Genomic DNA, 12,831 nt, shown 5'->3' on the forward strand with positions numbered 1-12,831 from the left:
ACCCCAATGTTCTTGCCTGGAGAATCCCAGGGACGGAGGAGCCTGGTGGGCTGCCGTATGTGGGGTTGCACAGAGTAGGACACGACTGAAGTGACTTAGCAGCAGCAGGTAGACCTTATAGATACCAGTGATAGAAACCAACTCCCTATACAAATAGGATAGCAACCAGGTCATTTTTTCGGTCTTTAGTCTGCCCTAGTCCTTAATACTTAATTGCCAGTTTCCTAGCTCAGGATCTCTAGGGGAGCATGGATACATTTTAAGGTATCTCTAAAATGTCCTGTGAAATTGTATGCAAATGATGAGCACACAGGCATTTTTTTGCTCGCCCAAGACCAGGGGAGGTTAAGAACCATGATTCCAGGTACCACTGGGCTCACCTGGTGTAACATAGGAAGTTCATTCTGGTAAATCAAACCTACAGTGGTTGAATTATGGAAAATTCCAAGTTAGCTTGGGCAATTCAGACAGAGTACAAATGTACTCTAGATTTACAAATCTAGCTAGACCACATCCCCATTCATTAATAATGTGCTGCTGCTGCTAAGTCACTTGTCATGTCTGACTCTGTGCGACCATACTATTAATAATTACCAATGATATAAGATCAAATAAAATACAGTCCTGGAGGGTTCTGGGAAGAAGACAGTGGCAACAGCAGTCTTTCAATTTCTGGAGCAGTCAAGACCCTGAGAGTTCTTAAAATTATGCACAAATGATGAGCACATGGGCATTTTTTTCAGAGGGCTCCCTTCCAGATCAGTGTGCAGCATTCAGGAGAAAGGACCTTGGAGTGGCATCGAAATTGAGCGGCATAGAGATGCTAGCGAAGATTGGAAAGACAAGGTCCACATCAGCTGGTGGGGGTGTAGGGGGAGGCAGTGGGCATAGGAAACAGGGCAGGAAAGCTCAGAATGCAAGCTGCCATGTTTACCACTATATAAACACAGCAGAAGAGGGATCCCTGTGAAGTCAGGACAGCTTTCCTGAACTTAAAGAACGACTGCCTCATTCTTTAAGTTCAGGAAAACTAATTTTGCATAAAACTGAACAATAGAAAAGAAGTCAAATCCCATAGAGACTTATTATAAGGGAAAAAAAGAGGATAAGGAACAGAATAACATCTCTACAAATAATGAAAAAATGCCAGAAAGATGTACCCATAAATAGATCAAAACTATAACATACTATATTAAAACATACTATAGTTTAACTAGGTTAAAAGACATTAAGAAAATGATACAAGCTATGAAAGAATAAAATAAATCAGAATAAGAAAAAACTCTGGAGACAATTTAAAAGTTTAAAAACATATATTTCAGAAATGAATAGCAAATCAGAAGGGCTACACAAGCAAATAAACACAATGGATAATACCTTAGGAGAAATTTCAGGTAAAAGGAAAGTGTTTTAAGTTAAAAAGAAATGAAGAAAAAAGATTTTAAAGGTTTAAGAGAAAGTGAAAAAAAATGAAGACAGGTAAAGAAGACTGAACATTCAGACAAAAAAGAATTCTTGAAAAAGAAAAGAAAAGCAAGGAAACAAGAGAAGTCCTAATTCAAGAGAACTTTCTTGAAACACAACACACTTAACACACTGGGAACTACACACTGAAAGAGCACACGATGTACATGAGACTATCAATTAGGAACAACAAATATCAGGGAAAATTAGTGAAATTAATGAACTTAAAAAAAAAAGTCCTTTGGGCATCTGAAGAAAAAATACATGGTTTATAAGGGAAAGAAAATTATATTTTCATTAGACTTTTCAGGGGCAATTCCTTACATCAAAAGAAAATAAAAACATATTTAAGTAATCAACTAAAGAAAGCATAGGTCAACAATTTTATTTCCGGAAAACAGACTTGCAATATATAAAGGGCACTATTATCAATATGCACGAACTCAGAGAACGTTCCCATGAATCCTTCCTGAGGAATCTACTAAAGAACAAGCTTCAGACAATCCAAATGACTAGAAAGACATTGACATAAGGCCTGAAGGTGAGCGTTAAATATATAGTTACCTGTAGAGCTCAGATTTAATGAGGTCTGAGAGAGAATATAGAATGTAGTGGTTATATGTTCTGACTGTGTAAATATAGCACAATTATGTATAGCTGTACTGTAGATTTTCTTTATTTAATAAGCTAGAATGGCAGACAGAGAAGGCAATGGCACCCCACTCCAGTACTCTTGCCTGGAAAATGCCATGGACGGAGGAGCCTGGTGGGCTGCAGTCCATGGGGTCACTAAGAGTTGGACACGACTGAGCGACTTCACTTTCACTTTTCACTTTCATGCACTGGAGAAGGAAATGGCAACCCACTCCAGTGTTCTTGCCTGGAAAATCCCAGGGATGGGGAAGCCTGGTGGGCTGCCGTCTATGGGGTCGCACAGAGTCAGACACGACTGAAGTGAGTTAGCAGCAGCAGCAGCAGAATGACAGAAGGATAAGCAGAAATGTTTAAATATTATAAAATATCCATATTCTGTAGTTATTATGGTGGTATTATTATTATTATGAGATTACTATAATACTATGTATAAAATAAATGAGTCATTATAGGGTATTCTAATTTTATCCATTTCCTATATACTTGAGAATCATAAATTCTTGAACAGAATTGGAAGTATCCATAGGAACTCATGAGATATATAACCAGTGGTGTGGTGAAGCTGGTTTACAAGAGCTGGTAAGAACAGGTTGTACACATCTTGCCCAGATCAACATTTAATGACTGCATGTTGATATATTAGAATAAGCCATAGTGGGAGTGTTTACACTGTGGAAATTGGGAAATGCTACAAATCTGCCCTTTTTTTCTAGTGAGTCAGTTGTTACACATTTACCAGCACCCCATTGTATACTGCAACCCTTGATGCCCAGATTGTGGTATTAAATAACCATCTCTCACTGAAAAAAACACCAAGGAATGTTGTAGAAATAGCTGGTTTGAGGTCCAAAACAGGAAATGTACAAGATGAACCTACAACTTGTCATACAGATGACAAGGAAGCTATCAAATATACTAGCATTATGTCAATAGGACTCAGAAGCCAATCTGAAGATTTCCATTGACCAAAAAGCTTCAGTTTGAGCTTCAGTGATGATAATAATGTCAATCAAATTCATTTAAATTCATTACTTCATGATGATATTTAAGCAAAGAAAAAGTCATTTTCAGGGAGTCATAACCAATCATTATCTGGAAAACAAGTAAACAGAGGGAATAAATCAAACATTTATTTTGCCCTTCCTATATTGACTATTCCACCGAACATTCCAACAGGACAAATGAAAAATGTCTCTTTATAAAAGTATTCTACCTAATAAAAGAACAAAAAGATAAAATTAGAATTTCACTGTTTGCACATCCCAGTGAGCAAATAGATGTAGGTATGACACGTCAGTGGCTGCTGAGATCACACAGAGAGAGACAGCCGGATATGCTGTGCCTTCTTGAGTCTTGCTGAAGGGAGAGAATAGAATCTGCGTCTGATCCCATCTCTGGATCCAGCTGGCAATTTGAAGGAAATACAAAGGGCAGAGGAACATGATGGGTTGCACATGAGTTTACAACCAGCAATTCAGACTATGGGAAACTCCACAGGTCAAATGGCCCAAGCTCTTCAGCAGATAAATTATAAAGAAAAGGGTGGAAGAGTAATCTATAGATTAAAAGACATAATACATTTTTTAAATAGGCAAGACCAAACTGTAGTGTGTCAGAATGCACATTTAAGTGACAAAACTATAATAAAAACTCAAAGAAGTGATTAGTGTAACAGTCAGGATACAGTTACTTTTGGGGAAAGGAATAAGTTTTGATTAGGATGAGACACCTGGAAAGGGCTTCAAGGGTTAGGCCACATAGTTCTGTTTCCTGCAATCTGGAAGCTTCCACTAAGATACAATACATTAGGCTTTTGAGGTTTGATGTATCCCTTTTTCATTTTACAATAAGAGGTTTTATTTAATAATAAATTTCTTGCCCTCTGGCTTTCCAAGTGATTCAGTGGGCAAGCAATTCAGGAGATGTGGGTTTGATCCCTGGATCAGAAAGATTCCCTGGAGAAAGAAATGGCAATCCACTTCAGTATTCTTGTCTGGAGAATCCCATGGATAGAGGAGGCTGGTGGGTTACAAAGAGTTGGACACGACTGAACAGATTGAGCATGCGCACACACACATCCTTGCCCTCAGGGAGCTTAGAATCTAAAGAGGGAGACAGAGATGTAAACAATTAACTTCAGGACAATGTGATAAATGCTATCAGGCGAGTATGTACACATTGACCTTGGAGGGAGACCAAATAGACACATGAGTGGCAGAACTCAAAGATCAAGCTGAAGGGGGTTACAGTCACTCCTTGCTAGCTTATTCTAGACAGTTCTGCTTACTCATCAGAATGTTTATCCAGACTTCCGTTCTGCCCCAGCAGTTATCTAGGGCCATTTCCTTGAGAATGGTAAAGGTTAGGATTGTCAACCAAAGGTATACATGTTCATCCATGTGTGTGAATAGCAGGTTTCTACCTTTTCCTTGATTTTAAACCAGAATTTCATGGATAGCCTAGGAGGACAAGGTGCCATCTTGATAGATTGTTCTGGAAATAGAGTGGTTCCTGGGACAGGATCTCATCCCTATGTTCCCTGTGAGTGCCTGGTGCAGAACTGAAGTCAAGCAAGAGAGAAGAGAGTGATGAAACAGCTTAAAGAGGAGGGCTTTCGTTGGACTCTTAAAGCCTTCCTCCAACCTGAACCTCAAGGACAACTTAGCAGAATGGTTGATCACATCCTTAAGCAAGATGGCAAGACAGTGAGTGTCTAATTACAGAATCCAATAAATCCAAAGGAAAGAGGGGGTACACACTCAACTTGTCAGCCCCCATTTCCCGTGAAACAAAGCATAAAGGGTGTGATTTGTACATTGAAATCAAAGAAAGACAGGATGTGTACAATTTGGGGATGTCCTCTGCTAGTTCTGTTCATGGATGCTGAGTAAAGAACCATGTGGGGTCTCAGCAAATGGGACGTAGTTTTATGAAGGTGAAAAGTGAAAGTCACTCAGTCGTGTCTGACTCTTTGAGACCCCAAAGACAATGGGCAAAAAATGATGATTTAAAATAATCAAAACATTTTACAGATGAGCCTGTTTATAGGGCAGGAATAGAGACACAGACATAAAGAACGGATGTGTAAACACAGTGAGGAAGGAGAGGGTGGGAAGAAATGAGAGATTGGGATTGACAAACACACACTGCTGCTGCTGCTGCTAAGTCACTTCAGTCGTGTCCAACTCTGTGCGACCCCATAGACGGCAGCCCACCAGGCTCCCCTGCCCCTGGGATTCTCCAGGCAAGAACACTGGAGTGGGTTGCCATTTCCTTCTCCAGTGCATGAAAGTGAAAAGTGAAAGTGAAGTCGCTCAGTCCTGTCCCACTCTTAGCGACCCCATGGACCGCAGCCTACCAGGCTCCTCCCTCCATGGGATTTTCCAGGCGTAAAGTAGCTAGCTAGTGGGAAGCTGCGGTATAGCACAGGGAGCTCAGCTTCGTGCTCTGTGACGACCTAGAGATGTGGGATGTGAGTGGGAGGGGAGAGAGCTTCAAGAAGGAGACGTGTATACATATGGCTGATTCATCACTTTGTTGTACAGCAGAAACCAACAGAACATTGTAAAACAATAATACTCCAATAAAAATTTTAAATAAATAAAATAATCAAGGCAAAAACGAACAGAAGAGAGAAATCAATGTCACCATGTACTTTGGAAGTTAGTTCAGTTAAGCACTAAATTTAGGTCTGGACCTGCTGATAGCAGATGCATTTTCTCTTTTGGCCTGAGTTAATTGTCTTTCCTATTTCACGCGTGTTAAATTCTGGGTAGAGCTCCAGCTTTTACTTACATCTCCTAAACCAAACTGCTATTCCCAAACTCATGCCCTTTAAAGATGAGAAAAGTCATTGGTTTTTTTCCCCCGCTCTAGAGCCTAACATTTCATCTCGATGTATTTCTAACTTATTAGAAAAGCAAAACTAGCTGTACCAAAAATACCCAGTGGGGAATATCTCTCTCTCTCCAAACATATACTAGAACCTGATAAGAAAAATAACCCAGTTTGCAAAATCAGCAGTAGGGGTTTTCTGGAGATCAAAAGAGTTTTCTTACTATTTTAATAATTCCAGTAACCCTGGTGATCTAGCCACTTTCCAGACCCTGCTCAGCAATGAAGAACTCAGAAAGTCACTGATTCCCCCATTCCAAATCAGTTATCCAATCAGATGAGACCTGTTACTTGGTATCTCTGTAACAGAAGTAAGATGCTCAATGTGATGGAAATGTCTGGGATCTCAAGCCCAACTGGATGGATTCCACTGAGCAATTCTTTTATTCTCTTTGAGCTTACTGTCTTCATCAATTCAACAACTATTTCTTGAACATCTAAAATATATCAACCACTGTACCAGGTGAAGGGGACAGCCCTACCCTCAAAGTGACCACCACCTAGAGACAAGAATATATGGCAAAAACACTTTGCAGTCTATACAGTGACAGTCGCTCAGTCGTGTCTGACTCTTTGCAACCCCATGGACTGTAGCCCACCAGGCTCCTCTGTCCATGGGATTCTCCAGGCAAGAATACTGGAGTGGGTTGCTATTCCCTTCTCCAGGGGATCTTCCCAACTCAGGGATTGAACCTGGGTCTCCCACACTGTAGGCAGATTCTTCAGCATATGAGCCACCAGACTGTAACTGTTAATTTTCTTATGTGGGTAACCCATTAGCTTTGCACATAAAATAAAAACATGTGAGTCTGTGAAGGAACAAATGAATGATCAAGCAAGTGAGATACGATGGCTATTTTCTAGCCACTTTATCTTGTGCCATTACCACATGGTCCCATTGGTCTAATATCTTAGTCCCAAGAAGTCCGTTTTGACTTGACCTTCCTCAGCCTTTTATCCTCAGGAAATCCTCATCTGTTGGCTGTCATCTGCCCCCTTCATTCTTCCCTTGGCATAGTCACCCAGAATCTACCTCCATCACTCAAAGCACCTTTGAATATTTCCCTAGACCACAAATTCAATAAACATCCATTGAGCACATAACATTATATATGGCAAGCTCTGGGCAAACTAAGGTGTTGGCGAACATAGATCCTGCTCCACGTGGTGTCTGTGGATGGCACTTACACATTCCATTCACTGCCACAGGATGATGTGTTATTCCTTTGACCTGAAGCTACTGAGACACAGCCAGAATGGCATCATGAGTTTCCTAGAAGAAGAGTTTTATGACAACAAATTATCCTACCTCTCACCTACCACCTGATACCAGCCCCCCATACAATAATGTTTAACCCAAATAGCTATTTTTGGTACAGGAGCAGTTTAAAGTTTCCAACCACTAAGTACTAGCTTGTGACTCCTGATACCACACCAAGGGCTGAGTGCCATTCTCTCATCTCTACCTTAGCATCATTTCTCCTGTGTTATGTGAACAACAATCAACACACCATTTTCTCCAAAAAGTATTATTTAAGAAATAATTTTTTTTTATAAAATAGCATTTGAATGGCATGTGAGAGAGTCCAACACCATTTTCCCACATTATATCAGCTAACATTCACAGCAATACTTGAGGCTCACAGGGGTCAGTCACTAGACCATAGGTCATAGAGTCAGTGAAGGGGCAGAGTTACCAGTTGTATGCAAGTCTTCTGAGTTGGGAATCCCAGAGCCTGTCCAGAGGGACCAAATGGTAGCCCATTTGGTCCAGGCCTCACATTCACAGAAAGCCACAAAGTAAGTGATTAAGTGTTAGCTCCAATAATAAGACACAGAGAGTTAAAGAGATACCTCATGGAGGGCAAGAGGAGAAGGGGACAACAGAGGATCCAGAGATGGTGGGATGGTATCACTGACTCCAATGGACATGAGTTTGAGCAAATGGGAGATAGTGAAGAATGGGAAAGCCTGGCATGCCACAGCCCATGGGGTCACAAAGAGTCGGACACAACTGAGCCACTGAGCAATGACATCAAGATGAAAAGAAGAAAATGTTCATTATGCAATTTTAAATTTGTGTTTTCCTTTGGTGACATGGTTTTGGAATTTTGATTTTTCAGCATATTGAGAATCTCAAACAATGGAAGTTTCCCAGGCCTCTCCTAAACTTAGAACCTTGACAAACCCCATTTTTACTTACACAGTCTCGCTAAAAATGTTGCTTATTTGCTGTCACTTTTCCTTCTGGAAATAAAATTGGCTGGATTTTCTTTGATTTATGTGCTGTGCTTGCTAAGTCACTTCAGTTGTGTCCAACTCTTGCAATCCCATGGACTGTAGCTCCTCTGTAGAACCCCAGGCTCCTCTGCCCATGGGATTCTGCAAGCAAGAATACTGGAGTGGGTTGTCATTTCCTTCTCCAGGGGATCTTCCTGACCCAGGGACCGAACCTGCGTCTCTTGTGTCTCCTGCATTGGCAGGTGGGTTATTTACTACTAGCGCCACCTGGGAATCTGTCACTTTTCCATCTGGAAATAAAATTGGCTGAATTTTCCTTGACTTACACTCCACTTATATGTTTGTGTGTGTGTATATGTGTGTGTGTGTGTGTCCTCCATCTCAGCTCCCTATTAAAAAAAAATTTTTCCCTGACTTTTGCACACCATAAAGCCTATTTAGACCACATACTCCTGCCTGAGCGGATCCACAGCTCACCAGCAGAGGTGTGGTCTGTGAGCTTTTCTCAATGAAGAACCAACTGGTCACATACTCAATCCCACCCTGAGAAATTCCCTTCTGCTAGCATATGATGTTTGTGGATGCAGATAGCAAAGGGAGCCTCTGGATTACTTAAAATCATCATATATTTAGGCCTCAATGCCTTCATCCATAAAATGAAGGAAATAACACTCTGTAATAAAAATTAATGGAAGATCATCAAGAGCTTTCCAGAGTTGTAGATAGACTTGCAAGATGTGACAGGCAATGCCAGGCGCTGAACTTTTATATCTTCCCCATCCTTAACTGAGCACAACAGCTGAGCATCTGAAAGGAGTCATCAAGTTTTCTGCTCATAGTTGCAATCACAGACCCTCTTAAGTATCCCTTCAATCGCTCTCCTCACATCATAACTAGGCTGTGTTCATGAGCCTCTCCTGCTTTGTCCCCACTGTGGGGGTGAATGATTCAAAGCCAGAGGCCAGTAGATTCCTGGCCTCCGCCAGCCGCATGCCCCTCTGTCCCACACACTCAGGGCATCCTGGAATGATGGAGTGGTGTCATCCACCCGTAGATGGGCTCCAGTAGAGCCTTTACCAAGATCTTCTCTTGAGTGCCTGGGGATGAGTGTGCATCTTTATGAACCAACATTAAATGCTTTTTTTTCCCCTCTCCCTATTTATTATAGCATTTCAGAAAGTTGACAAGGTGAACTATTCTCCAGCAGAGGAAATAATACAAAGCTTGAAAGTTGTTTCTGATGGAATGGTGAAATAATTTCACTACCTTTCTGGGAGGGAAAAAAAAAAAGGCAACGTGAGGCAGCAGCCTCTAGGGATTTCATTATTGCTAGATTGGAGGGAAACCTAAAGGCTTTAGATAAATAGGTTTTTCTTTTAACTCGTTAGAGCACTTTGGGACAAAGAGAGGAGAAAGACAGGTATTAGACAGTAGAATAAACCTAGCTCCAGCTTATTTACATAATTTTGTATGGCAATGCATTGATGTATGAAGTATAAAGTGACTGTGTTGAATAGTGAAAATAACTATTTTGGCAAAATCTGTGTTTACTACCCAGTTCTCAAATGAGGGAATGTTTTATGAAATGCCTCTTGCTTTTTTGTGTGAAAATTACTAGTGGTTTAAGCTGTGTGTGCAGTTTTAGGAAAACACAATCTTTTATGCTATTATTTCAAATAATTATTAAGAATATATTCTCTAAGCAGAGGAGACGTTGAGTAGGAGAGGCGAGGAGAAGAGGACCACTTACACCTCTCTGACATTGGCTGGTTCGGGTGCCATTTCCCCATGAGTAAAGACTACCAGGAGGGCTGGGAAAGTGTGGGGATCAAAGAACATAAATAGCAAATTTGTGCAGGCCACATTACTTCCTCAGTGAGAGAGTAGGGGATTTGAAGGTAAAAATAACTATCTTTCACTGCATGCAAAGTTTTGTGCTATGTGAGAAACTCAATCCTGACTTCCTCTTGGCAAGTATTCCTTAACAGGCCTCACAGATACCTGAAACCAATTCTAACCCACTCTGGTCCTCCACTGACCACCACGTTACCTGAATGGTGTGGCCCAATTTCCCGACTGCTCACCAGTCCTCAGGCCTATGGGGTGAGTAAACATCTTGTGAGGGACAGGCTTGGTGAATACTGATAAAACCCAGAACCTTGGGGCTATTTCTTCCCTCCTTGAGGAGGAAGCATACAGTTCTTAAAATTCACTACACCAAGAAGCTTCTCTCTTTTCTTTTCCATTGCTGCTGATGTGGGCTCATTCTTCTTTTCATAAATGCAATTTTTTACTGTCACCAATATTTTTAACCATAAAATGAATTTAGAAAAATATAGACTAAGTAATGTGAACTCACAAACTGCTGTTTTGAGGCTTTGAATATCAGGCCAGGTGCCTTATAGCTGAAGGGAGTAGAATAAAAAAAAATGCTGAGAAGCAATTAGACTCCCTCCCAGTACATCAGAGTGTCAGAGATGGGAGAGGAGCAGAATCTTGGAGTTTGTGGCACCCTTGGAGGTGGCCGACCCCATGTCTAAACAGAGAAAAGTCATCTCAGATCTCAGATGTGCTCAAAACACAACAGCCTGAGCCGGCGATTCTCAAAGTGTGTCCTTGGACCAGCAGTTTCAGCCTCACTTGGAAATTTGTTTTAAACAAAGATTCTCAGGCCCCACCTCAGAATAGTATCTGGGCTTCAAGGAGTGATTCCAGTACAGGCTGAAGTTCGAAACCACTGACCTAAGATCACCTAACCAGGGCTCATTCTACAGGGAATTCTGTGATGTCTTCCCAAAGCCAATGAAAGAAAACTTGAGATTTTAATTCCTTTTCTTCAAGGGGAGGACAACTTAATTGGCCAGATCTAGTTGGTTTCCACGATTACCCACCATGGAAACTTCCAACCACTTTTAGCCTTGGGATACTCATCCCATTTGAAACTTTTCAAAGAAAATATAGCAGACATTGAGTTAAAATATTAAAACCAATACTGGTGCATTCCAAAACCAATATTGGGAATCATTCTGTACTCTGAGGTCAAACGATTCTGAAAACTCCTCTCATCCAGGTTAGATACCCATTCAAAACATCGATAGCATTTTATTCTAACTCCTCTTTAGCATTTTATTTAACCCACAGACATGCTCAATTGGCACACGTTCTCTTACTGATGAGACTTGGAGACTTCTTATGATTGTGTGATGATGTCCATCTTCAAGGTCATCTTAGAAATGTTTCACAACTCCTGCGGACATGGAAAAGGTTATATGCGGCATACCAGAAACTTCAGCCAAGTCAAGACAGGACAGTGTAAAAACGAAAATGAACATCCTGTTCTCCTATACTGCAGGACTGCCATTGTCTTCTGCTTTTATCAAGTGAACTCTCTCTCTTTCTCTCCAAAATCTAGGAACATCTCAAAGAGGATGATGAATGCATCGTAAACCAGGACGAGCTTGCCATGAATTACCAGGAGCAAGGCACCTCACCCTGCAACCCTCCCAGGGAGGACCAGAAAGCTTCACCCCAGACTCCAAGCAAGGAAAACATTTACGAGGGGGACCTTGGCCTGGGAAGCTATGAACTCAAGCTTGAGAAAACTCCTAGTCAATCCCAGATGAACTGATGGGCGTGAACAGCGCAGACATGATCACAGGTCATGCAGGGCTCACTGAGGAATATAAGCCAAGCTGATGAGGCCAAGTGCATGGAAAGAGGCTGGAAAGTATATGAAGGGCAGAAAGGAGAGATTCAAAACATACATCCTCTGGTGCCCACAGAAATGAGAATTTATTATCATCCCTCTATATTAGGCAACTGATTTAAGTTTTAGACAGTGCCATTTTTATTAATGAATTGGGGAAGGTGGGGGGGTGGGGGGTGTGGGGATAGGAGACAGGCGGCTAGTTGCTGGAAGGATGAAACAGTTGTTCTTGTGTCTGCAAGGTATTTCTTTCTGTGTACAGCTCTCCTGACCCTTCCCTCAGATTTGAGATTCTATTCCCTCATTAGGGAGAGGTTTAAAACTCTGTTTAAAAAGAGTTTCTGAGCTTAAACGCGTGGCTCCTAAGCTGAAGGGAATACCCATGTATTCAGGAAGTGACACGTTTTCATGTTTAGAACCTAGGGTCCCACTCGCTCCTAGTGATCCAGGGCTATTTGTGCAGATAAGTGCTCCACACCACTGCTGATGGCCTTGGTGCGTGGGGACCCCTGTCCTCCTGGGCATCATCTTCAAGCGGCTCCTGCCACTACTTGAAGGGGTGGGTTCCTGATAGCTGGGAAGCACTCCGCACTAAACGCAATGCCGCTTTCCACCTTGGCGGGACCCCTTCCAGGGACAGTGGGGTTCTCTTCCCCGCACCAGGTTTCAGCTTTCCTATCCTTGCTTGCATTCGAGTCACTTCCTGGCTCTGTGGCAGGTCCTTCTGTCTGTGGGGCGATGAGATCCCATAGCCCAGGCTCCTCTCCAGTTATAGTTCCACCTGAGAACAGCCGCGCGGTGCGGGAGCTAGAAGAGCAGGACTGCGCATGCGCAGAGCCCCCCCACCCGGCCCCCGCCCTCGCCCCTGGCAG

The 12,831-nt window shown here is 42.0% G+C and overlaps 1 protein-coding gene across 4 annotated transcripts in view; it reads left to right on the forward strand.

Annotated features, from left to right (window-relative positions):
* SLC9A9 (solute carrier family 9, subfamily A (NHE9, cation proton antiporter 9), member 9) overlaps positions 1-12,822 on the forward strand; it is a 656,333-nt gene extending 643,511 nt beyond the window's left edge. For all 4 annotated transcript variants that reach the window (XM_010858137.1, XM_010858138.1, XM_010858139.1 and 1 more), the window contains 2 exons: positions 10,251-10,356; positions 11,666-12,822. In XM_010858137.1, coding sequence (XP_010856439.1) covers positions 10,251-10,356; positions 11,666-11,881 — 322 coding nt within the window. In that variant the 3' untranslated portion in view covers positions 11,882-12,822. The remainder of the gene's footprint in view (positions 1-10,250; positions 10,357-11,665) is intronic.
* Positions 12,823-12,831: the final 9 nt, after the last annotated feature.

The sequence above is a fragment of the Bison bison genome, unplaced genomic scaffold (assembly GCF_000754665.1).
Source record: "Bison bison bison isolate TAMUID 2011002044 unplaced genomic scaffold, Bison_UMD1.0 scf7180017864384, whole genome shotgun sequence".
Lineage (NCBI taxonomy): Eukaryota > Metazoa > Chordata > Mammalia > Artiodactyla > Bovidae > Bison > Bison bison.